At 40.4% G+C, this 25,902-nt stretch overlaps 1 protein-coding gene and 1 non-coding gene across 4 annotated transcripts in view; both read right to left on the reverse strand.

Moving 5' to 3' along the window:
• The window catches only part of LOC148036290 (DNA glycosylase/AP lyase ROS1-like), a 76,013-nt gene extending 60,153 nt beyond the window's left edge, over window positions 1-15,860 (reverse strand). Inside the window, exons 1-10 of one of the 3 annotated variants that reach the window (XM_087678296.1) lie at window positions 15,627-15,860; window positions 14,160-15,316; window positions 12,604-13,959; window positions 12,411-12,501; window positions 11,194-12,289; window positions 9,711-9,790; window positions 9,531-9,615; window positions 9,137-9,228; window positions 8,863-8,931; window positions 8,740-8,776 (exon numbers count right to left, since the gene is read on the reverse strand). In XM_087678296.1, coding sequence (XP_087534422.1) covers window positions 8,740-8,776; window positions 8,863-8,931; window positions 9,137-9,228; window positions 9,531-9,615; window positions 9,711-9,790; window positions 11,194-12,289; window positions 12,411-12,501; window positions 12,604-13,959; window positions 14,160-14,766 — 3,513 coding nt within the window. In that variant the 5' untranslated portion in view covers window positions 14,767-15,316; window positions 15,627-15,860. Of the gene's footprint in view, window positions 1-8,739; window positions 8,777-8,862; window positions 8,932-9,136; window positions 9,229-9,530; window positions 9,616-9,710; window positions 9,791-11,193; window positions 12,290-12,410; window positions 12,502-12,603; window positions 13,960-14,159 lie in introns of all 3 variants that reach the window. The other 2 variants (XM_087678294.1, XM_087678295.1) reach the window with 2 other exon arrangements.
• A 2,916-nt stretch (window positions 15,861-18,776) lies between these two features.
• On the reverse strand, window positions 18,777-18,878 carry LOC148036293 (U6 spliceosomal RNA). The gene has a single exon (XR_015691046.1). It is a non-coding gene; the product is annotated as a U6 spliceosomal RNA (small nuclear RNA).
• Between the last annotated feature and the right edge of the window lie 7,024 nt (window positions 18,879-25,902).

Here is a 25,902-nt window from a genome sequence, read left to right on the forward strand (position 1 = left end):
CTCAGTTGAGAGTACACAATTGACAATGAAGATAGTGAGAGAGTGAAGAAACAGCACGACTCCCAATACGATTACCAAAAACGTGTAATGAAAGTACAAAGTACAACACTTAAACCTTAGGGTTAATGTGTGTTCACACCTAAAAGGTGTAAAACATGATATGTACCCGAACTATGTAACATAAGTACATAAGATAGAAGATAATATAATCGGGGAGAAAACCTCTCATAAGGAGAGTAAAAAGTCTCCTAGTGTCCTATTGCAGATCACTCCTCTGTGATCATCCACCAAAGGAGATCAAATTTAAAGCATTGCAAAATGCTTCAAATTTGTCGCAAGGAAGAGCTTTGGTGAAGATGTCTGCCACATTACTTGTGGTAGGACAGTAGATAAGGTTGATATCTCCTGCATGTAGCCTCTCTGACAAAGTGATAGTGGATCTTTGTGTTTCGTGTGCGCATGAAACATTGGGTTCTGCGCCATTGCAATGGCACTTTGATTGTGAGTAAACAAAGGAGTAGGCTCTATGATAGATACATCGAAATCAGCCAACAAACGTCTCAGCCATGCACATTCAACTGCGGTAGTGAAAGTTGCCTTGTATTGAGCTTCACAAGATGATGTGGCAACAATGGATTGTTTCTTGCTAAGCCAAGAGATGCAAGATGAGCCAAGAAAGAAACAATTACCACTTGTAGAGTAATGTGAATCAAAATCACCAGTCCAATGTGAATCACTATAAGCATGTAGTTGCAGTGGCCCCCCTCAGCATAAAGCAGTCCAAGAGTCCTAGCACCCTGCAAGTAACAAAAAACACGCTTCACAACTTACCAGACATGCGTGGGTTGTGCATATGTTTGCTTAGGGTTGAAACTGCAAACTGAATATCTGGCCTTGTGTAGCATAAATAAATGAGATATCCATCTGCTGGAGCATATGTATGGATATCAAACAAATCACTGTCATCATGTAAAAATAGCTCGAGTTCAGTCTCCATTGGTGTGCAAACTGGCTTGCAATCCTGTAAGCCGCTCGGGAAGCTTGCTTTAAACCATACAAAGCCTTTTTTAGCTTACATACCAAGTGTTCAGATCCCTCAATTGCAAAACCAATGGGCTGTTGTACATACACTTCTTCTTGAAGTTTTCCATATTCTTAATATCAAGTTGGTGCACAGTCCAACCATGATGGGCAACCAAAGCAACCATAGATTGAATGGTAGTCATACAAGATGTAGGAGCAAATGTCTCCTCATAGTCAATGCCTTTCTTTTGTGCATGGCCTTTGGCCATAAGCCTAGCTTTATACTTATCAATGGATCCATCCGCATTTATTTTTAGCTTAGAGACCCACTTCGTTCCAATAGCTTTCTTTCCAACAAGCAATGTTATTTTAATCCTATGTTTGATTCTTTATGATAGAATCAAACTTAGCTTGCATTGCTGCCATCCAATGCACACTTTGTTGTGCATCATCAAAACATTGAAGCTCCTCATCATCGAGTGTGTGTTGCCATAACAAACTCTATTGTATTAGCATGATCATGCAGATAGGCTTGTCTTCTAGTATGACCAGCAATAAGAGCATCCAAATGACTATCTTTCATAGTCTACAAGTACCATCTAGGCATTCACCTAGCTTCCTAACTATGTACAAGCTCCTAGTGAGCCTCAAATTCAGCATCTTGCTGAATGTTTAGGTCAGCTATAGGCTGAATTTTTGCGTTGCTCAATAGAGCAGCTGGCTGAACATCGTTTTCATTTACCAAAACTCTAGTTGTATCACAAAAAAAATGGACAGCAGCCCTTCAAATACATCATTTGCAGCTTGATATTATATATATATATATATAAACTAGCAAGGGATAATTCTGATTTTTCATCAAAAACCACATCCCTACTGACAAAGACTTTCTTGGAAAGAGAATCATATAGTCTATATCCTTTGCATTTAACAGCCTTGTTGTCCAACTTCTTTCTTAGTACTTCGGGAATATGAGCATACACAAGACACCCAAAAGTACGAAAGTGGCCAACTGAAGGTTTCCGGCTATTCCAAGTCTTAAAAGGCATAACATTTTCTAATGCCTTGGTAGGGCACCTGTTCAAAACATGACAAGCACACATAACTGCTTCCATCCAAACGCCATGTGGTAGACTCTTAGCTTTCAGCATACATCTGGCCATCTCCATGAGTGAACGATTTTTCCTTTCTACAATCCCATTTTGTTGTGGAGTATATCCAGTAGTATACTGATGGACAATGCCTTTTTGCTTCAAAAAATTATTCAGCAAGGAAGACATATATTTCCCCCCTTGGTCTGAACAGAGAGTCTTAATCCTACAGCTAGATTGATTTTCAGCAAGTGCAACAAAAGCAAAAAATATATCATACAGTGACTTTTTCATTAATGAGTAGACCCAATAAAGACGAGTCAAGTCATCAATGAAGGTGACCAAATAATAACATCCATCCAATGACTTTGTTTGCATAGGCCCATATACATCCAAATGCACAGTCTATAATCTGGCGGTTGCCTTAAAAGCAACATCACGAGAAAACGAGAATTGATGTATTTTTTCCAAAATTCATCTCTCACAAATATACTCAGGAGGTCTTTTCAAGAGAGGTAAGCCATCTAGCATCCGAGTACGTTGCATAAGCATCAAATTGCCATAGTTGGCATGCTTCACCATACGAGCATGCCATAACTTTGCCTGTGACATAGCAGGATTAAGAGTAGATGCTAAATAAACTAACTGATCAATCGAATAGGCATCTAACTCATAGAGTCCATGACATAATGTGCCAATCAAAATGAAAGCTAAGAATTCTTTATCCTCAACCATACATTTGTTATCATCAAATGTGACTTGCATACTACGTTTTCTAAAGAAAAAATGGACAACAAAATCTTTTTTATGCTTGGCACAAATAATGCATCCTGTAACTGGAGAGTAGAGCCATCAATGGCTTTTAAGAAAATCTCCCCAATATCTCTAACAGGGTAAGATGCATTGTTGTCACACTGCACAGACTTGCCAACAGGAGCTGTAATAACGGAGGAAAACAAATCCTTGCGGGATTTAATGTGCTTGAAGCACCGCTGTCAAATAACCAAGTGCTAGCATCCTTAATAGAGCTAAATGCTCTTTCAGCCCAAGAAGAGTTATAACTGCAAGTGTAAAAACATTAGTTACGGTCTATAACAAAAGATGTGGATTTTGTAGCACTAGAAGGTGCATCAGAAACAAACATTCCTAACTCCTCCTCCTTTGCAATGCGCTTCTTACATTCTGTGATGTAATGACCTGGCTTCTTACAATAGTGGCACTTGCCCTTCTTAGCTTGCGTGTCCCTTTGTTTCTTGTTGCTTTGTGAAGTATCTGAACTTTTAAAACTCTGCAGAGCATTTTTTGACCGACTGTGCTTGCCCTTTTGCCTTGCCATAAAATCTTATTTAGAGGCTAAAACATCCATCCCACTATTCTTTCTTGTTTGCTCTTTTTCTAGGAGCAAACTAATCAACAGAAGAAAGGGAAGTGGTTGTAGAGAAATTCTCATGGTGAGATTTAGAGCCATATGAAAGGCCAAATAAGAGGGCGACAAAGAATTTAGAGTAGTAGCGATTAAGTGTGCATTCAAATAATACTCATCTACATTCATTAACTACTCACGCAAGTCTTGAATTTTGTTAAGATGATCGTGCATGGCATCACCTTCATCCATCTTCACATTCTCACGCTCTTTCTTCAAGAAAGAGATGCCTCTCATTTTTTACAGCAAGCATTTGCTCAAGTGTGAGCCATGCTTCTCGTAAAGAAGTTGCAGACCGTATGTGTGGGATTCTAGACCGTTGAATTACCAATGCAATCAGTGACAATGTTTGAGCAGCCTATGTGTCCCAAGCCTTTTGTGCTGTTGATCTTTGGGGAAGTGGCTGAGCTGGAGCGGGCCTTTGACCACGTCCTCCAGGAGGAGGTGTTGTAGGAGCCACAACTCTAGGATGAACTTTTTCACCACTAACATAATCCCAAAGGTTTTTTGCAATCAGCACATTCTTCATCATGAAAGACCATAGAGAATAATTATTGCCATCCAATCTATCCTCCTTGGATACATATGTGAACACATCACTTTGTCCCTAATTGGCCATAGCAAATCTCATTGTATCAAAGAGCATAAGAGCAAGAAAAAGCTCAAGCCGGAACAACATGGAAATTTGGAAATTTCTAAAAATTACAACATACACCACGCTGTAATTGACAAATTTGTGTCATATTGTCAAAACTGTCCAATGTACATGCTGTCCTATGCACAAACATTTATGCTCAAACAGTGCTCAATAGTACAAAAAATGCAAAAGCCCCAAAATTTTGTTGTTCAAAATGTACGATTTCAGTCTTTTAGACTGAATTTGCAGTACATGTGCCAATGTCTACACTAAACGGAAAAGGCCCAAAATTTCTAGCCCACTTCCTACAAAATCTTTGCAGTAAGTGTGTCCAAGTCACGAAACTGCTTGAGCAAAAAAACACCTTTTGTTGGGATTCAAATTATTGAATTAAAAAATAGAGAAATGCCTCCTTTTACCTTCTGTGTTGGCAGGTCTGATGCTGATGGTCCTGCGACAGGTGCCGGTGGCCAATGGTGGATTTGACAACCAGGTAGTGGAGCTGCTAGAAGTTGGAGCAGAAGGCGCAACTGGATGAGCTGGGATAGGCGGCACCCAAGCTACGGCGCTGGAGCTAGGGCAAGCGGCGGCGGTGAATAGAGCGTAGTTGGCGGTTGGGGGCGGACCTACATGCAGAGCAGGCGTTGTAGGTGGCGGGTATTGCAGGTGATGGCGTGTGGCGGCTAGTAGTCGTGGACAAGGACGAGGGAGGCACTATAGGCAGCACACTGGCGGGCAGCTTTGGCAGCGTTGCTAGTGGACTAGGCGGGTGATCTATAGGGTGGCGAGCCTCCAGTCAGGGGCTGGAGATGGCTACAGTTGCAGTCGGCATGGCTACAACTGGACAGGCAGGGAGCATGAATTGACTAGCTTGGGATGGTGAGCCTACAGAGGCTGAGCTGGACTATGCTAAGCTTTGATACCAAATGTAAGCTATGGAGGATTGAAGCTTAGCTCAGAGTACACAATTGATAGTGAAGAGAGTGAAGACATAGCACGACTCCCAAAACGATTACCAAAAAAGTGTAATGAAAGTACAAAGTACAACCCTTAAACCTTAGGGTTGTTAATGTGCGTTCACACCCGAAAGTTGTAAAACACGATAAGTGCTTGAATTGTGTAACATAAGTACATAAAATAGAAGATAATATAATTGGGGGGAAACCTCTCACAAGGAGAGTAAAATGTGCCCTAGTGTCCTACCGCGGATCACCGACACTCCTCTGTGAGCATAGGCGTGAGTTAAACACAACAGACTTGTACGTACAAAGATGGTATCTGAATCTTGTTTCTCTTTCTCATATAGGCAACAATTGAAGAAACGATGCTATCAACTGAATGGCAATTAAAGTCCTCGAAGTTAAGTCTGTAATATCTAAATGGTATTGCTTAGAGTGAAACACAACTTGCTTGTTTGGCTTTGGTCATTGAGGAAACAAAGTTTCATTTTAATTGGAGACTCTGTTTTTTCTCATTGCTCCATCCAGGAAAAATCCACAAGTTAACCTTCGTAGCAAGAAATCCATTGCTAGTGAGATTTCTTAATGTGCCAGGGGGACCGGGCTTGGGGAAGATAATCAATATAGCCAATCGACAAGAACTAGGTTTGCAACGATGGGTCAAAAGACAACAGTTTTTCAGAGAAGATCAAAATAGCAGGTGCAGCAACTAGGCAGCAGCACACAAACTGCTGAGGCTGGATTGCCAAATGAAGATTTCTAAAGGCTAATGGAGATGGCATGCTGTCCAAGTTGACTGCTGGACTTCTGATAGACAGCAGTAATGACTGTCATGACAGCAGCTGAACAGTGTCCACCTACCGCAGGTGACATGCCAAGCAGCAACCAGCAGTTGAAAGGTTGTGAATGATGGGGATGACAGTGTAGAACAGATGCTGAGCGTGTAGAGAGCAGGAACACTGCTGTAACAGCAGTCTGAAGGTGATGACCTGCTGCAAATGATGGCAACAAGCTGGATATGATGGCATCAGGCTGCAACTAAAGAAGACAGTATGCCATAGATGGCAAGGAGTACAGCAGTCATTGAACTTGCTGAAGCAGCAGGAAGGTGGAGGGACCAGCAGCAGTGGGGGTGAAGTCACCAGCAGGAGGGTGTGGACATTGGTTGCAATCTAGCTACTGAAAGTGGGCAGCAAGATTTGTAGAATAAGTTAGGGTTAGGGATAGAAGGGGTGATTCACACACTGACTCCCTTTGTAGAGTCATTTTGCCAAAATGTGTCTTGTTATAATGAAATAATTGATTAAAAATAATGATTTGGGGCTGTTTGGGACCTGATAAAATTTAGCCAATAAAAATTTAAGTAGGACCAATCATATGGTGTAATTTTTTTGGGGAGGAGGGCTTACCCTTGAGCTAAGGAAACTGAACATTAGTCATAAGTACTATATTTTCTCCAAGACTTGCATGAAGACAACTTTGCATTGTTTTAAGTTGTATCTAGTGGCTTGTAGGGGCATTACATTTCTAGGGTGTGCAGCCATATTCCAAAATTAATCATTAGATATTTCAAAGGTTTGCTTTAAGCGGATTGGAGGAGGAATATCGGGCATTTCACTTCTTCTACTGATTGGATTTTTGTCATTTTTGGTTGACAAGGGATGTATGACTTTGCATGGGCATTTAGACTTGTGTTACGATCCGCCTTTATGCACAACAATTGTGATTGGCAAAAGCAAGGTAGTGCCTTGGGTATGGGTGGTTAGAAGATGATACAGTGACAAGGTAACCTCAAATTGAGGTTCACCATTGTTTGGCATGGTGCTTAGATTCTTTCTGTGCTTGCTGTGAGGCTTTTTCTTTAAGGTGTAAGTGGGAAGGACAAGTTTTGCATCCTACAGTATGAAGGATGTGAAAATCAGTTATTAGGAGCTTTTGTTTTCTAGGATAGTGTGGCAAGGTTTTTCCTATTGGCCGATGAAGGTTTTACATGGCATTGTGACATTTGTGAGTCAAGAGTTTGGATGGGTGATTCAAGCATTGAGGATTGATAACTTGAGCTCCAAGATGGGTGTATCATCACTAATTACGATTCTATAGCATGAAGACCTATTAGTCAAGGCTATGCATATGGTTTGGACTAGTTGTTCATGGATGTGTTCATCTTTTGATGTCATGAGCTCTTAAAGTATGCAGAGTATGTCTTGGAACATGGATGGACTATATGGATCTTGAAGAACACATACTTGTGTGGCCAAGCTATTGACACTATATGGTGGACAAGGTTTTGGAGGTATGGCTAGCATGATTTATCTTGGATTATGGGCAGCATCTATACTCACTCCAGGGGGGGCCAATGAGCCATGATGACATGGCAGCTGTGGTGGAGTTTAATGCAGGTTGATGGAATGGCTTGTGTTGATGTGAATGATTACATGAATATCACGTGGCATGAAGGCAACCACTTGGTGGGATAGAAGGAATAGAGCGTGTGCTTTTTGACAGTGATTGCATCAACACTATGATTAGCATGGTTTTTGACAATGATTGCATCAACACTATGATTAGCGTGCTTTTGTGGAGGCAAATCAAGATGGTGCTGCTTTGTAGGAGCCACAGTTAAGGCTATAAATGAAGATTTAAAGCAAGAAGCTTTAAAGAAAGCTTTATAAAAAGTTTTGAGAAAGTGCTGGCCCTCAACAAGTATAAGGAGGGGGTGGTATTGCGATGTTCATTGGGGGGGATCGATGAAGGCAAGTGTGCAGAGCTTGTGGAGTACAGGAAGGAGGTTGAGAAGAGTTGGAAGTGGAAGTGCTGTATGGAGAAGTTGAGGACGCAGAGAAGCCAAGGTGGCTGTGTTTGTGAAGAAGAGAGGACGTGTTGGATGAGGACAAGAAGAAGACGGTAGAAATGAATGAGAAGGCTACATGTTTGCTCGTAGAGGGCTCCCTGAAGAATTGTTGGAGAGCTTCTACTTGCCCACTACCTTGGAAGGTTGCAAAGGATTGTGCTGTTGATGCTATTGGTTTGTGTCATGTGACCCTTGGGTTTTAGAGTATGATCTACTTGGACGAAGACTATGAGGTTGAAAGAGCTATCAAGTTTGAAGGAGAGAGTTGCTTTGTGTTTAAAGTGAGGCCATGACCTTGCCTAGTTTCCCCCCAAAGTTATTGACATCAAGTTTATATTTGAGTGAATTGTATTGTGGACATGCCCTTATTTACCGTGTTCCACCAATCATGGTCTAAAGACTGTAATGTTGTACCCAACTTTGATCTATAATGAGGTTGTATCTTCTGTTCTATATGAGAGCATTAACCTATTTTCACAATCTACTGAGCTATAGTGTGGGGTGTGTGTCTATGGATTTGGAGTTTCTCGCATGTGGTAGTGCTTTGGTTCATGTTTCTTTTCAGCATCACATCACAACCATTTTGTGTGTGTGTGTGTGTGTGTGTGTGAAGAAAGAAAGAAAGAAAGAAAGAAATATTAACGCTTGCAAAAGGCCAATGTGGCCTATGAAAGTACATGTGTGTCCAATGTGTGTGTGTGTGTGTGTGTGTGAGAGAGAGAGAGAGAGAGAGAGAGAGAGAGAGAGAGAGAGACCTTTCCAAAAGTGATCAGCTGGTAATGAAGCTCATACCTGTACAAGGCCATAGAATGTTATAATAGGCTTGAATTATAGTTAAAAAGTATATTGCTAAACACCATCTAGGAAAGAGAGTTTACAATGTCTTTTGATCAAGTGTGCATAGACGAGGCCATAGGTACTTTTGTATTGACTCTTGAATCGGATATCTGCAATGACACATTAGGAGAAAACATGTCAAAGAAACCTGACCAAGCATGCTAAAACATCAGAGATTTTCAGATTTGCATAGCTTGACATGTGCACAAAAGTTATGCTTTATTAATTAATGCTCAACATTCTTATTGTTCTATCTGAGCTGCTAGAAGTTAACAGGAGAGGTAAAATATGCAGTTGCAAGATGTTTGAACTTACAACTCAAGAAGATGTAATTGAAGTTCCTCAGGCAAAGGCTCTATAGGCACCCAACCAAGCCTTACACATATGCGTCCCACATTTGTATCCACCTAGTTCCAAATTCACAAAACATATTCAACAATAGAGCATCCATACTTACAGCCATTGGGTGTCATTCTTTGAAAAGTATCATGAATAACACTTTCAAGCTTATAACACACTAGTGGTAGTCTTTCAGAAACAATTGGCCAGCAAACAACAGTATCGTTGATTTTGCGGCAGCACTTACACAGATGTGCATTCATCTTGCTTAATCTTGGCATCTCAACTGATGCAAGTCTCATGGTTACCAGAAATTCCAGTCTTGCAGAGCAAACAACTTTTTACCACATTGCACATGCAAAACACTAACCGGAAAGGCTAAATGATGAAGTGTCAGAAGACGTATGCATTCCACACTTTTCACTCCTAGTCCATGTATACTCATGAGGTACTCTCTGCAAGAAACTCAAGAAAGAGAGGAGCCAACGTGGTTAGAAAAAAAGTTTTTTTGTTGTTTTTGACATAGATAGGTGCAAACATCTACAATTACCTTGCATCTTCAGTCGGAATATCCCTTAACCATTCAAGATCAATGCTTCCATGTTCCTCATAGAGTGTTGTGAGGAAAGCCTGAATAATACAACTCACCAGGTTAGTGTTTATTTATGAACCAACTTCTGGAGGAGTGCTACAAACTTTGTGGTAACAACATCAATCTTCATTGAAGCTTGACTCTTGAAAATGATTTTCCCCCAAAATGAGCCATACATGTTGTCTCCTCTTGATTTAAAAACATCTTATGGGTTTTACAATTGTCATCACAAATGAAAAAATTACCCTTGAAAGATGCACAAAAGTTATGTTATTAAGCTATACACATGTTTTTCAAGTGTTTCTGGGTTCAAAGTAAAACGAAACATAAACTGCAACAGAAAGAAAACCCCTGATGAAGGGTCCAAAATGACTTTTTCCTTCCAGGGGTCTTTTTCTTTCCTATGTTTAGTAAACACAATGGCTAAGGACAGGTCAAAAAATACAATCTCAATAGCTAGATTTACTTCAAAATGGTGTGAGACTGACATAGGCTGAAGCAAAAACTGCTTATGCTCTTTCAAGACTAGCTGCAGGCAGAAGGAAGAAGAACAGGCAATGCCAGCCACAGCTAGCTAAACTTTTGTATGCATGCTGAGAATAATGGCAATATAAATGTCTTGATGAAGTATGACTGGATGTGATCCAGAACTCATGATGAGCTTTGTTAGTTGCTCAAAGTGTCATCTTTTAGTTTTAAACTCAATACTGTTCAAACAACTCAACCCACACACAGCAATCATATACATAATACTGAATGTACAATGCACACCAAATATAACTGATAAGCCTTCCCCGTTGATCTGCACTGCCAATATAGCACTGCAGTACACACACATGGACTCCCTTTCATTCTGCAAGCATGCAGTTTTCCTTCCCAAACTCCCTTAGATGCAAAGATGCACACAGCTGAGTGCTGTAGATATTCATGCCACCAAATTGGCCCCCCTTGTTCATCTACTGCTACAGTTTGTAGCTTACAGTCCTGGGACCATCCATGCCAATCAGGGGGCAGTGATCTGGAAAGTCAACAGTGCAAGAGTCTGCAAGAGACTCCAGAATGTCAAGTGGCATACATCATGTACAAACAGATGATGAGATAATGACTGTTGTAAATTGATGTTTTTAAGTTGGATAATTCAGGGAGCCATGGAGCCCTATTGGCTAGACAGCTTCCTTGTGCAAAAACACAAACTGTGAGCAGCCAAACTTGAGCAAAGTAAAAACAATTACACAGCACATAACATACCATGGGGCAGGTCATGATGCCTGAAACATAGATTATCAGTCTTAGTAATTGGATTTAGCATAGACTATAGTAAGCTAATTATATACCAGTGTCTGGTTGCACAGAGAATATAAGCATTAAAACAATAGGACATATGTGAATTATTGAGTCAAAATTCCAATTTAGTTACATCAAAAGCTCGCCTAAATTGTACCTTGATTCGCCCACTGAGAACATGGTGCATTCCACGCTCCTTGATTGTTTCAGCTAGCTCTCCAAGCTCTGCATGTCTGACAGCATCCCAGTTTACTGTATCTTGCTGGCTTGTTGCCCACTGATCTTCACTCGAATCCCATCTTTTACTTTTCCAGAGCTCAATCACCTGTTTTCTTACAGATTCCCAATCCCGATGAAGGTTTTTTTTCCGTCCCTTTTGACTTGCTTCTAACTGAGCTCTTTCAATTCCACTTATGCTACTGAGGGAGAGAGGCCTTTTTTTACCTGTCTTTGAGCTTGTGGCAGGTAAAGGGTTTGAAACTGTACCAGGCTGTACTCCCATTTCCAGGCTACATTCCTGAGCCATTGCTAGTTGAAAGTTTGAGTCTTGTCCACTCTGAACAGAGTTGGATAATGCTACTGCAGCACTAGACTCACTTTGTTGATCACTAAAGGCATCTAATCCTATACCTACATTCTGTACTTGAGCAAAGTTAGTTACTTCTACACTTTTAGAAACAGCATCTGACTCGGGCCTTTGATTCCCTGTCAAACTACCAAAGTTTAGCTTCCTGCAAACATTAGGCCTACTGTACACTGTAGATCTGAGGAAAACTGAGCTCCAATCTTGTCTCATTACATCAGTTTCATCTCTAAGGTCTTCAATAACAGAGCTCGAGTCCCTTTCATCATCGAAAGCTAAAGAGCTTGACTCTCTTGCTCTGGAGGCATGTGAATCAGGTGTGTTGGTCAACTGATCATGACAGCCTTCAGCTGTGGCACGTAAAGACCTCTCATCATCATGCCAATGAGAATCAAACTGCTTGCAGCTATCAATCTGTTTGCAAGGACCGGTAACCTCGCACACACCAATCCCAGCTGTTGTGGTGCTTTCCTCATCCCGATTATTAAGGTTAAGCTGTGATTGATTATCCAAAGAATGGTCTCCTGCTGAAGCAGACGAAACCCTTTCCAGAATCAAAGACAGATCTTCTGTGCCATGTTGAAACTGATTCTCATCCTTGGATGTCTGTGTTCCTGTGGGCACTGTTGGAGCAGGGGGGAAACGAGAAGCAACAGACATGAATGCGGAGCTGCAATAGAGGATGAATGAACTAGCTTAGCATTGAACAATAATATTGTGATTCCTACAGCTTGTCATTTTGCTGTTATATTGATATGGGCTCTTGAAAGACTTGGACAGTGATCTTGTACCTTGACAGATGATCGGATACATTTTGAGTTAAGAAAGCTCCCACCACAGAATCTACAATCGATCCCTTCCAGCGAGAGAAGCGACGATCCCCTGCATGCAGAATGTTGTCTTTAGAACCCTTTGTTCCAGGTGCATTTCTTTGGGAACTCTGAATGAATGTTTGTAAAAAAAAAAAAAAAGGTAAGTACCAACCTTGGACAACATGCATTTTTTCAATGAATGATTCAACTCGCTCTTTCATTATTGTCCTCTCCTTTTCCCATTCTTGTGCTCTTTTAGCATCATTATCTGGTTGCACTGTCGACCCATTTTCAAGTAGTAGCCACACCCTCTGGGTCTCAATATCCAATTGGACCTTTGCACGGACTTTTTTAGATGACCTTGCCTGTCCAGAAATGACAATCTCTCTTTTCTGATTGTAGAGAACCATTTGCAGACTGTTGGTTGACGTGGTCTCCTGTCCCAAGGTAGGGGGATGGGACGGCTGAAGGCTGGTTGGTCTCTGTTGCCTGGCTAAGTGCTTGAGTTTTTTTCGTGTCAAAGAAACCTCATTTGAGGTGGAGGCTGCATCTGGTGACATCAGAGTCAATGCCAGGTTACTGTGGTGTGAGTCTGAATGTTCAACATCATTTTTCCTTTGGCCAGGCAATAGCATTTCATTGCCTACAGTTTGTTCACTGGTCTCAGTAGTAGTTAGTCTATCAGGGTGATGAGAACATAGGGCAAGCTCATTGCCCTGTAACGATTCTTTTGAATCAAGAGGAACAGGCCAATCCCCTGCCTTGCATTGAGAGAAAAAGTCATAGAGCTGGCAAGGATTACAACAGTTTTGTACAATTGTCAATCCACTGGCACCTTGTTCCTCAGATTGACAAATTTCTTTTTGAGCTTCTGCAAACTTGAGGTTCTCCTCCTTTTGATTGAAGGAAAGCACATTTGCATCGTTTGCACAGCTGTTATTCAAGACCAAGCTGGCTCCTCCTTCCTGAGAAAGGTTACTTTCAGTACTCACTGATTCGCTTAACACAATTTGTAAAAGATCCTCCTGCTTTTGCAGCATAGACTCGTTCTGAAGCACTGCATCAATTCCATAAGAGTGACACCTTTCTTCTACAGTTTTTTTATCAGAAGCCAGCTGTCCTTCATTGGGTAGTCCATTCCCTTTAGACATATCCTTTTCTTTTTTAGGTTGGCGCCTTTTACGAGCTTTGGGCTCACGGACAACTTTGGGGCGGTGCTTCTTTCTTCTTATCCTCTGATGAGGCTCTTTGTTGAGATCCAATTCTCCTACATCATTGCATTCATCAAGGAGTGCCCTCCCTGTTCTTGCCTGTGAACGCACAAGAGATAGCCTCAATCGCTTCCCATCTGAAGTGCACAATGACCTGTGCTTGTTTCCAGGTTCTCCCAATGGTTCAGAAGCATGACCTGTTATGCACACCGATTGCTGATCTCCTGTAATTGACAATGCATCCCTAGTGATGTTGTTGACCTGCAATTCTGATTGTGGCACTGCATCTCTGGCAGATTCAGGAGATGCATGTGGCTCTGCTAAAACAAAGCAAATAAAGAAACAAGTTGATGGAATAAAGAAATATGCAGAATGTAAGCTGAAATTACATGATTTGTGCTCCTTGAACAGATAACCAAGGAGAACATGTTGAATGAGATATATAATACACATTAGTATAGTTCAGCAGAAAGATTCAACAGTTTGGTTGGTTTGTGGTTTTAACGTGCTCGTATACCTGTATGGGAAGCAGGAGTGTTATCATCAGCAGCCACTGGATTGTACAGTTCGGTTCGAGGGTTTTGGAGAAAAGGTTTGATATGACAGCCACTGGATTGTTCTCGGTAGCCTAGGACCTGTGTGTTTGTGCAGGGCAGAGTGGAACTGTACCAACTGATGGTGGCTGGACAAGGAGCTGCACTTCCAGATTGTTGAAAAGTTTCCATGACATGAGCATGAGACCAGTTCCAGTAACCTAAACTATGTGTGTTTGTGGATGGAAAAGTGGAACTGTACTGGCTGATCGTGGCTGGAGGATATGCTACGTGTCCAGCTTCACCCAGCAATTGATTATCATGAATGCTGGCACGCCGAGGGACTGCTATACCACGAGTAGTCATATGGGTCCATCCTTGCAGCTCATTTTCATGCACTGCACCATATTGAAGGCTATGGTCCCATAGTGGAGTTTGAGACACAACCTCAAGCAGTTTCTTGCAGGGGAGGCTAAATAGATCTATTTCCTGCTCCATTGACAATTTCTGGAATTGATCACTCAAATCCGAGAAATCTTGCATTGATGCAGAGACTTTTATCACCTGCTCCTTTGGCTCAGCTACAGTCATGCTGGTTGTTCTCCAAGTTCACCTCCTACTGGACACTGAAGCCCATTACCATTTGCAAGTGACTTTTCATTATAATTTGAGCAATCTTGTTTCAAACTTGAAACTTTTAGAAAATGATTGCTTCCTTCCACACCTAAGGTCTTTCTCTCTTTTCCTCTACATTCAGGGGTAGTTCAGTTTCTTGCACAGCATTGACACTGTCTGCTAACTTGACACAGCTTTAGAGAGATGAACTGTCCATGTCAAATTGTACATGCAGACATTCTTACTGAAGTAGCTAAAATGCCACGTTTGTGTCCCAGCGAAGTTCTACCAATGTGGGTTAGCTGGGAAACTTCAAAGCAACTTATTCCACCTGCTGTTTCAAAACTTCCACACAACTTTCATTGTCTTTGTTCCGCTCAACAATCCAACCATTTTCCTGGATGTGCTCTGAACTTTGGGAGCCCTGTTTCTGACTCTGCCCAGAAATTTGGGCTTTCTGCTTTTCTTTCTGACTCTGCCCAGAAATTTGGGCTCTCTGCTTTTCCTTGTCCTATTGCCACCGTCTCTGTAGAGAAAAGACCCCAACAAAGGCAAAACTTAATCTTGCAAGCAGGCTAGAGGTTGGTCAAACCTGACATTGAACTGAATTTTTCTCTTTAAGTTTCCATAAACTCTCAGCTGAATTTTGTAGATCCCTAGAATGTCTTGGAAAAAGGTGGTAGTCAAGTGCAATGCAAGAATTGCTGGCTAATTCTAGTAACTTAGTTGTTCATATGCTCAGATCTATGACAGAAACTGAAATTTGTAGCAGAATTCTACTGCAGGCCTAGCAGAGATAAACATGAGCGACTTGAGAAAGCCACCTTTTCTTTTACCTTCAGAATCTTCTACATCTTCCATGCTGAAGAGGGAGCATAATTTTAAGATCTACAAGAAACCTTGAGAAATCCAGATGCACCAAGTTAAGGGGTGACCGAGCAAGATGCAGACTGGAGCTAAGATGATTGTTTGGAAGAACAGTGGAAGAGGGGGAAAAGGGGGGGAGGAGCAAAGGTGCCGATTTTGGGCAGTTTTGCCCAAGCAGCAGAGAGAGAGAGAGAGAGAGAGAGAAGGGGGGGGGGGGGACAAAGAGGACCAGACAGGAAAAGGTAAAAACAAGGGCTTCCTACCAAGTAGGTGGTGGGCAGGCAGTCACAAGTGGCAGTAAGACATTGAGGGGTGGGGGAGGCTGTCTGGAGGAGACTTTTAGATGAGGGTAGGGACTCGGGATGAAAGCAAAGGAAAGAGAGGAGAAAGATGCCCAATATAAAACACAAGGAAGTGGTTGATTACCAAAAGCAGGATGAAGGGGAAAGGTGAAGTCGTGAACACTTTTGAAGAATTGTGTGTTGAGAGAGAGAGAGAGAGAGAGAGAGAGAGAGAGAGAGAGAGAGAGGTGGGTGGGTGTTAGTTCCTGAAGCTTAATTGAGAGATCCGAAAGGACTATTGCTTGATCAGTGATGCAATGGAGTTGTTCTTGTTTAAAAGGGGGGATACAAAGCAATTAATGAGCAGAAAAACCCCGAAAGTCTTTGTTCCCCATGATTAATCAGCAAAAAAGAACTCTGCCCCCACGAATGGAGCCTCAAATCAGACCTAGCTCTGACCCTACTAACGAATAAAATAAGAAGAAAGTGCTTACTTGCTTACTGTTTTAGCCATGGATATAATAGAGGTCCTCTGGATCTGCCGGAGAGAGAAAAGGAGTATGGAGACACTGCAGTCAGTACAAGTGCCCTGCCTCTGGTGGGGCCTTAAGCACCTCGATTACTGTGACTGCTGTCCTCTTCTTCCTTCTCTCTCTCTCTCTCTCTCTCTCTCTCTCTCTCTGTGTTTACATGGATGATGGGAGGAGCCCACCGTTCTTCCAAAGCAAGAGCTTCAACTTTAGCACCCACCCGCACTCTCGGCTTAATTCAAACAAACTAAAACAAAACAGAGGGAAGCTCTGCTCTCAATGCTTCTCCTTGATTTATGTGAGGGCACCCAAGTGGGTGAGGCTTGGGTTACTCAAAACGGAAACTTTTACTTCCTTGAAGACGCTGCTCATTGCTTCTCTTACTTCACACTGGTTAATCAGAATGTTTAAAAAACTTTCATTGACGGAAAGTCTCCCCCTTCTAGTTCCCCAGTCTTAGTCTTGGTTCCTTGGACTCTGCCATACTCTACAATGTCTATCTAGATGTCCAATTTCTGCAGCATTTTTCTGTAAGTGAAATCTGCTTTCTCTGTCATCAAATTCAGGGCGAATGCAAAAACTAATCTATTGCGTAGAAAGTATCAGCCTCTCTGTCACAAATGGGGATTTAGCAATAATGCAATCAGGCTTAATCGATGAAAGATTGTACAGAAACCCCCTCGTCTTTACTGTATCGAATCATATGGAGTTTCTTAGCAGCTAAGTTTGGTTCAAAGTAGTCATATAGGCCTTGGCTTTTTATCCAACAACAGTCAAAAAACCTTGTAAAGAGAGCCCTTTTCTAGTCCTCATCAAATTCTTTTCCCTGTTAAATCAAATGGCATGCTTGCGGTACCCTAAGACCATCATGGAGGAGGGGTCCTTGATCTCACGGGTGTGAAAAGGGGACACACACACACACACTCTCTCTCTCTCTCTCTCTCTCTCTCTCTCTCTCTGCTGCTTTTGCCCTGGTCCCAATGAGAAATTAACACCAGCCTGTCACGAGAAGGGCCTGGCCGTGCACTCTGCCCCTTTTCTGCTCCTCCTCTCGCAGTGACCGGTCTGTAGACTGTAACAGTGACCACCACAGTTCTCTCCCCCCACCCCCCCCCAACACACACACACAAAACTTAACAAGCATTAAAACTCTCATCTGCCTACTGCTTTCCGGCAACAAACAACAAGCGGATGATCTGCAATCTACAGAGACACCGAGAGAGAGAGAGAGAGAGAGAGCAGACTCGTTGTTTAGACCCAAAACCCATCATTACGGACCGGAACTAGTTTTACCCAATGAGAAAGTGCCCGACAGGAAAGAAATGCCCATTATTATTTGTGGTATTATTCTCATATAATTACAATGTTTTATCCAGCCAAAATTTGCGAGCCCACGATGCTCGAATCTCGATTTGTCGGCCGAATCCACGAACCCACACCCACCCAAACACAAGACCCCTGCTATAGGACCCCAGGGCCCGATGTCCATAGGAATGGCCCCACTCCTAAGCACTTGTTCCCACCCGCTGCGATGGTCTTCAGCTCGTTTGTAGCAACTGCGCAGGCATGAAATGGTTGGCTTCCAAAAAAAAGTGACTGCCAAGTTCTTTGTCCATCCAAACGGAAAAGGAACCTCTAGGAAAGCATGATTATGTTTTCTAATTATCTGTAGTGGTGTGTGACATGTTGGACCTTGTAATTTGCTAAGGTCCACTCAAGTTTCAAGTTCAGAATCACTTCTGATCCAGGTGGAACCTCAAGATAGAGATTTGGTTCCCAACTCAATTAGCATCTAGGTGGTGGTAATAGCTCCAAATCTCAATATGTGAATGGTTTCCATTAGCTAGTTTGGATCCTTCGTTTGAAATACTCAATTGTACCCATTGAAGCCAAAAGGTCTCAAAGGATTTCCATTACTAGTTGGTTAACTATTAATCTTGCATAGGAAAAGCATAACTTCTTTGTTCACATGTACATCCAAAGGTTGGTTTTTTCCCATGCATCAATTAAGTTTGGTATTTTATCTAGAAAATTGTGAATAATTAGTGTAGTTCATGCTTGTCTTTCAATTCCTAGTATTGATGGTTGAAATAAAGCTAACTTATCAATTCCTAGTATTAATGGTTGAACTAATGGTAACTTGTCAATTCATGTATGGTAAAATTTGCCAACCTTCCACCTTTTGAGCAAAAAGGCATAGAGAATTTGTGAAAGGAAAAAGAAACCACCCTTTCAACCAAATGAAATATGGTAGGAATGGTGACTTCTACAATAATGAACCTTTTATCACCATTGTAAGCACTTAATTGAAAACACCAAGCAATTAGGGCTTTGAACTAGTCACCCTTGCTCGGGGACCATGGTAATCTTCTCTATATCGTTCCAATTTTATTAAATGCCTCAAAAGAGCTCTAGAGTTATCTTTAGCCTTCTTGTTTCATGGAGGAAAAACCTTCTAAAAGATGAACAAGATAATGTTGCTCATGAGTTGTGCAAGGAAGATAATGTTTTGTGGATGTGGAGATTTCAACCACCACTAGCAAAGATGCTTTGAAGGAGATCAATTTCCATGCAAAGATACATGTCTCTAAAGTTGAGCATGACTTGATATAGATAACAAGATTGCTCCAATTGAATTGGGTTTGAACAGTGGAATCTTATTAGAGTTTATAAGCTTGTTTGGAAAATTTTAGGAATAAATCTATCTATGGTTGCAAGTATGGGGCGCTTGGAGCCCATGGAAGAGTTCATCCCCTCGAAATTGGAGGCAAAAATATCATGGCCAACGTCATGCATGGTGAAAATTAAGCCATTGTTAAATATTAGAATTTCAATGGGTATGAGAATTGATAAAACTTGGGATGTAACGTTATGCCATAATAGATAAAAGAAAATACTCAAATGAATAGGGGCCTTGAAACTACCCTTCAAGGAAAGGGTCTCTACTTGGAGGATAGTTGTGGGGAATTTACTAAGAGCTAGCAAGTTAAGAAAAAGAGACATTTCTAATGCAAAATATGTTTGTGTTGAAGAGGAATCTTATGAAGTACCGCCTATGGGATGGTTGTGTTGCATCCTGAGTATGGTAAGAGACTTTGCCTCATTTGGGATTCATGGAAATGAATAGGGTTAGTATGCCCTTTTGCAATTTTGGAGAGAGCTTGTTCAATGACATCGATCGATGGAAAGCTCAAGTTGGTGGGCATCAATGCTCTTAGAATCTTAAACCTTCAAAAACTTTGGGAAGCTAAAAACAAGCACCTATTTCATGGGGTTAAATAAGAAGTTAATTAGAGTAAATTTGTACACATGGATTTGGGTTACTTATTAGGGCAATTGTTATGTAGGTACAAAGGTACCCATTGTTCAAAGCAACTTTGATCTTCGTGTTGATGGTAGATGGGTAATTTGATATAACATAGTAGGCCCACTATGTAAATTCCCCTTGATCTTAATTGAGATTATGGGTGGACAAGGCATGCCCAAGAAGTGCTTTTTATAGTAGGGTGGTTATAAATGGAAATTTAGAATTCACTACAATGGAAATTTGAGATCCAAAATTTAAAATCTTAATTCATCATGGTTGACTTGTTGGGGGGGAAAAAGCTTTTTATTCTATTAGAGTAAGAGGTAGTTTTAATTGGCGCAAATGGAAAGCATTTTATAATCATAATCAATTCATTTATAGGGATAGAATTAGTTGAAACTACAATGCATTGATTACTTTTAGCTATCATTATGACAACTACAACCCCATATCCTTTGCTTTATGGGTAGAGAAGCTTTTGACTCTATGCCCTTCAAGATGATACCTCAAGGAGTTAGACATGAACTAATAAAAGGATTATAGCACGAGCTCATAGGTCCACAATTTGCTCGTTTGTGCTTCTTTTGTCATGATGGTTTAAGTGAGAAGGAGAAAAACTCGAAATGGATTGATAATTTACTTGAAAGATTGTTCTATTGGTTGTGAAGACTAGGCCCAAAACATGGCTTTGTGCGTTCTATTTAAGGGGATGGATAAGTTACTTGCAAGGTTGTATTGACAAGTAGGACTAGGGACAAATCTTGTTTCAATTATGTTCTAATAAAGGGGATGCTTGGTGTTGCAAAAATTTGAGACCTTAGGTTATTGCCCTCCATATTAGGCTTATTAATGCACACAACAATGAGAATACAAGCATTAGAGGACTTCCCATAGTTGGTTTCAAAACTCCAAATACACCAGTGAATGATAAAACGAAGGCTTGACATCTTTACATGTAGCCACGTTTATGTGCTTCAACTTGTAATTGCAGTGGTCATATGTGTAAGGATGAGGCATGCAAGGTTGCAAATAGTATTGAGTTGAAGCAAGGAGTCACAATCTTTGGAAATCACAAGTTTAGCCCACACTTGTATCAAAAAGCAAAAGTTTCTCAACATGAATATCTAAGCAAAAGTTTCTCAACATGAATATCTACCCCTATTTTTTTGGGAATTTGCTCTAAACTCACCATGTTTAAGGCTTTAAGAGGGGCTCCATGCCGTGAGTTTGAAATTACATCCCAAGCTGTAGCACCATTTGGGGATGGTCACTCTTACACACAAGTAATGATATTGGATGCTAAAGATTAATCATAAGTGTGAAGGAGAAAATTATGGACTGTGATGCCTTGTAGTGGGTAAATGATTATTGATAGCGAGTAAATTTAAGAAATGATGGGCAAGCTTTCATAACTTTTGCTTAAAAGCGAGTTTTAAAACAAGGTTTCATAGCTTCTGTTTAAAAGTGAAAGTTTTAAAACACAGGACATCAGCTTGCAAATGGAGGATTTATTTAGTTTTTTGCCTGAAATTGACTTCGATGCACTCCAAAAGGGCATGTGGGAAGGTGGTTTGAAGTGGAAAAATTTTCTCCTTATTGAAATATATTGTGTGTGAAAGGTCTCTAGTGTTGATTCTTTACGTAGGATTTCATGTATACGTGCTATAAATTGTTTGAAGCCCAAGGACAAATACTTAAGAGCCCACTGACCTTCCTTCCTGCTTTGAACTGGAAGTCCAAGAGCCTAACACAAATCATGAGTCATGACTAGCTTGAAAAGACTCTTTTGTGGTCATAGATTGAGTAGGGTGGAGCTACGTTTTGTAGTAGAGGGCGCTGCACTTACAAAGCACACGAGGCTTTAAAGAACTTCTTATTGTAGGCCTAGCTAGCTTAGCATATATATATATATATATAGTTATATATATATAATTATATATCTGCCTAGACTGTAGACTAGGCTCGTTCAAGTTTCCCTCCCCTCGATATGTCCCTTGAACCCCCAAGCCCCAACACCATGCGCCCAAGTTCCAACCTTGAGGTGCTAAGCTAGCTAGGCCTACAATAAGAAGTTCTTATATATATATATATACATATATGTACGTATGAGAGAGAGAGAGAGAGAGAGCGGTGATGGATGCGCGTGTGTGTGTCCCGCTGCAAGGGAGCGAGTCGCGACTATCCATTGCAGTTAGCCGGTCATCCAATCCATCAGCCTCATTCAATAGTTTATTAATTGGTATTAATAATCATTAAATAATTGATGTATATACTTAAATGCGATCATTCCAACAAACCTTGACAGTTTACCTTTCATTTACCAGCCTCCGCCCCACTTCAGCGCATGACACGTGTCACATCCGGGGCTGTCACGTCCACGTGTGCAGGGGCCACCACCTTTATTTGGCCCGCCAGTAGCCCCCCGCCGCGCGAGGGGAAAAAATCATGAGCCCCTCCTACCCTCTATTTTTATCGCCTTGCATTTTTAGCAATTATCCGCAGCATTGCTTGTGTTGCCATTTCTCGCAATGTCAGCTTTAATTTGGGCCTTTTGCACTTTTTTTTTTCATTTTTTCTTTTTTGCATCATGCACACGCGGACACGATGGGATTTTTCCCAACGTGACCTTTTCTGAATAAATGGTTGTGGGCCTATAATTCACGCTTGTAATTTGAAAGGCCTTGAAAGTTGAGTTCCCGGCATTGCATTGCTCACCTAAAAACTTTTTTTCCCCCTCCAACCCATAAAAAGGAACAGCCTTAACCCTAGTTGCTCTCAGAGGGAAATAGCCTGTTTTATAACTAAAATGCCAAAAAAGAAAAAGCATGCCAGCTTCAATTTCAACCAGTTTCTTGAGAATCTTGCCTAGAACAAAAAACACTAAAGGATGGTTTTATGTGAACACTATCTCAGGTGACGGCCAATGCTTCATAGATGGCAACATTTTGTCCTTGAATATGCATATTTAATTGCAAAAAGCACCCTTAACTTGCATTGGAAAGGGGCTTTTTGTGAAGAAGATTGTAGCTCAAGTGGTTTGAGTGTGGGTATATACATGGGCACACCTTTCATGCATACTTGCAATTCTCTATTACACTTCCTCATCAAGAAATGGTAATAGTTCTATTTCTATAGTAGCCAGTTTGAAATCTATTCCACAAAAGGCTTTTCAACCTCTTATAGACTATCACCAATGCAAAATTGTTGGAAAAGTTATGTAACTTTTGTTTTTAAGCAAAAGTTTCTCCAAACTCGTGCATTTTCTAAAATTTTGGGAATGCTCAATGTGAAGGTAAGAAACATTGATTTTTCCATGGCGAAACTCATCATAGGAAGCCCCTCTTATTGAATTGGGCTTCATCCCAACCTAGAAGGGTAAGTATAGCTAAAGCTAATTGTGCCTTTAGCACATCCACTCAAGGGTATTGAAACTTGGCCTCTATCCATGTGTGCCCTACTAGTTGCCACTTGTCAACGCACATGGGAAGGCATTTCAGGTAGAGGCATTGGCATGTTTCTTCCCGTTCACTTGTTTTAAATAAGCCTTTCTATTAATTTAATGAAGGAATATAACATATAAGGAAGGGCATGACATAGTCTTATAGAATCTTTTCAATGCCATTGTTTTGCCTCACACACAAAAATCTAACTTGATTTGATAACCAAAAGAGCATACGTCCTTTACTATTTGAAATAACTATTAGACCATTGGCAGGGAATACTAGGTATTTCTTGACACCAAAATATACCAACACGAACCCTCTAAAAAGTGGCGACACATGTAGCATATATTTGACTAGATGATCAAAGGAGACCAAAATCAACTTGGAAAGAGGTCATGAATTTCTTTCCCTTTTTACTCTCTATAAGGCCAAAGCCTCTCTCATTGGCCTTTTCCCCACCACTTTTGACTTGGTAAGACCACTAGAAGCAATCCATTTTCTATAGAACACCTTTTCAACTTGTCCTCTAGCATGCAAGCTCTCCTTGAAAATTTGGCCTCCTAGTATTCTGGTGTGCATCAAATGCTCTAACTTCTGGCATCTCATACAAGGACTAATAAAAACTTGACCATGTCAAAGAAACACTTTTGGTTGACAACTAACCCATTTGAACATGGACCAAGGATGCATAACATACAAACAGGTCTATAATACAAACCATGTGTTTGTTGACTTATATCATTACCTCTATTATATTGCCACCTTTCTTTCTTTAACTTAGAATTTTGCTGAATGGCATATATGTATCTATCTCAAGATAAATCACACTTTTTATACTCTACGACTACTAAGTCAAACAATGAGTGGTTCACATCTAGAACCTAGTAGTTGCCCATATAGGAGAGAGTTATTCACGAGTAATCATTATTCACCTTATCCTATCAAATGCATATTACATTTCCTTGCTGTGACTTGCATATTCTGCAACCAACTCTCACCATCAAAGCACAAGAAACTACATAAAGTGCTCACTTTTTTTCACATGCAACACTTCAATTTAAAAACGAGCAGCATGTACTCTATGCACTATAGCACATGCATTTAGAAGTCTTCGAAGTTGTGTGATTGCTAGTTTATGGTGTTTAAAGTTCGTAACCCAAGTTTTGGGACACACTTCATGAATTTAAGCACATGTTATATGCAATGATTGTGTGGATGTAATAGATGGGTACGAATGCATCTATTCTCAGTCACTTTGTCAGGACATGTGGCTATCTTTTTCCATTAGATAGAGTTGCAAGTCATAATGTATATTCATAAGGAATATTATGTCATCTTACTTTCAAAAGGGGGTTCTAATGGAGCCACTCAATTTTTGTCTATCCTTTGCATGTGTCATCCTAACGAGGGGCTAATCAAGCGTCTTCATAATAACCAACCTTTAGAGATTTTGGAGCTAATATATTGATACACATACCTACCACAATAAAGAAAAACCTTAAACTTACTCTTATGTCCACATCATCAATATATTGAATTCTCTTTTTAACTCCAAAATCTTGTGTATCCCCCACATTAAAACAACTAATGCCACATACCATGAAACTTTTGGGCCGAAAATGCAAATTGTTGATTCTATCGTATATGTCATTCATTTGCTTGATTTTGTGCCTTTCAAATATAAAATGATAGGCTCATGAGGGTCCCTTGGTTCAACTTTGAATGTTGTGCTTAATCATTTTTAAGTGCAAGAGCTTCTTGATTCTTATAATATGCAATTCTAGTTTGAAGGTTTGGGTGCTTTTATTTTCACATCTTTCTCATCCCTAAATACTTGATAGCTTTAGATAACCTTTAAAGGAAGTGCTAACAAATTATAGACATCATGTTGGAACATACGATTCAATGCAAATGTGTTCTTCTAGGCTATAATGTTGGACCTCAATTGCATGAATTCTTTCTTTATAGTAGTGACCATTGTTCTTTCTCAACGTGTTAGGCAACCATAAGGTTCATGATTTTATTTGTTGGCATTGTACTTTTTAAGAATATGATTATGTATTGTTTTTTAATTTGTTTCATTAACAAGATTGTATGTCCTCATACTCAAAACTTCATCATCCTTTTGCTCTAGCACAAACTTATTTTGAACACCCAAGAAGCAATATTAGACATGTTCTCCACAACACAATATGTTTGTGTTTTATCTAAATTCCACAATGATAAAAAAAGAGCTCTAATCAAATGATTACAAACCAAAAAGGGTTATTGCATGTGCTCAATGATTAATCATTGGGAGTATAATGGCCTCTTTCCTCAACCATTCGAAGTGAAATATGAACCATTCATTGACCTTCACATGAAAATTTTGTGTTCAATTTTCTTATTTAATAGATTATTTTAATGGTATTCAATCTTATAATAATGAGCTACAAACCTGGCTATAAGTTGGAAGGTTTATGTCAACTTGGAAATGCATGCCACTAGTCTTTGATTTGGCGACCAAGTTACATGAGATTTTGAGACTTATGCGACTACTAAATGCATTTATTGTGAATATAGATAAGCAATAATGTTGGATTGTTCGAAGTCACTTAGATAATTTTGTCATAATCTTTTGTCACATATATCACTCATAAAGTAAGGGCCACCTTTAAAAGAAATATTCAACATGGCCCTAATCT

The sequence above is a fragment of the Lygodium microphyllum genome, chromosome 5, assembly GCF_053477565.2.
Source record: "Lygodium microphyllum isolate KBCC chromosome 5, Lygodium_microphyllum_v1.1.10, whole genome shotgun sequence".
NCBI lineage: Eukaryota > Viridiplantae > Streptophyta > Polypodiopsida > Schizaeales > Lygodiaceae > Lygodium > Lygodium microphyllum.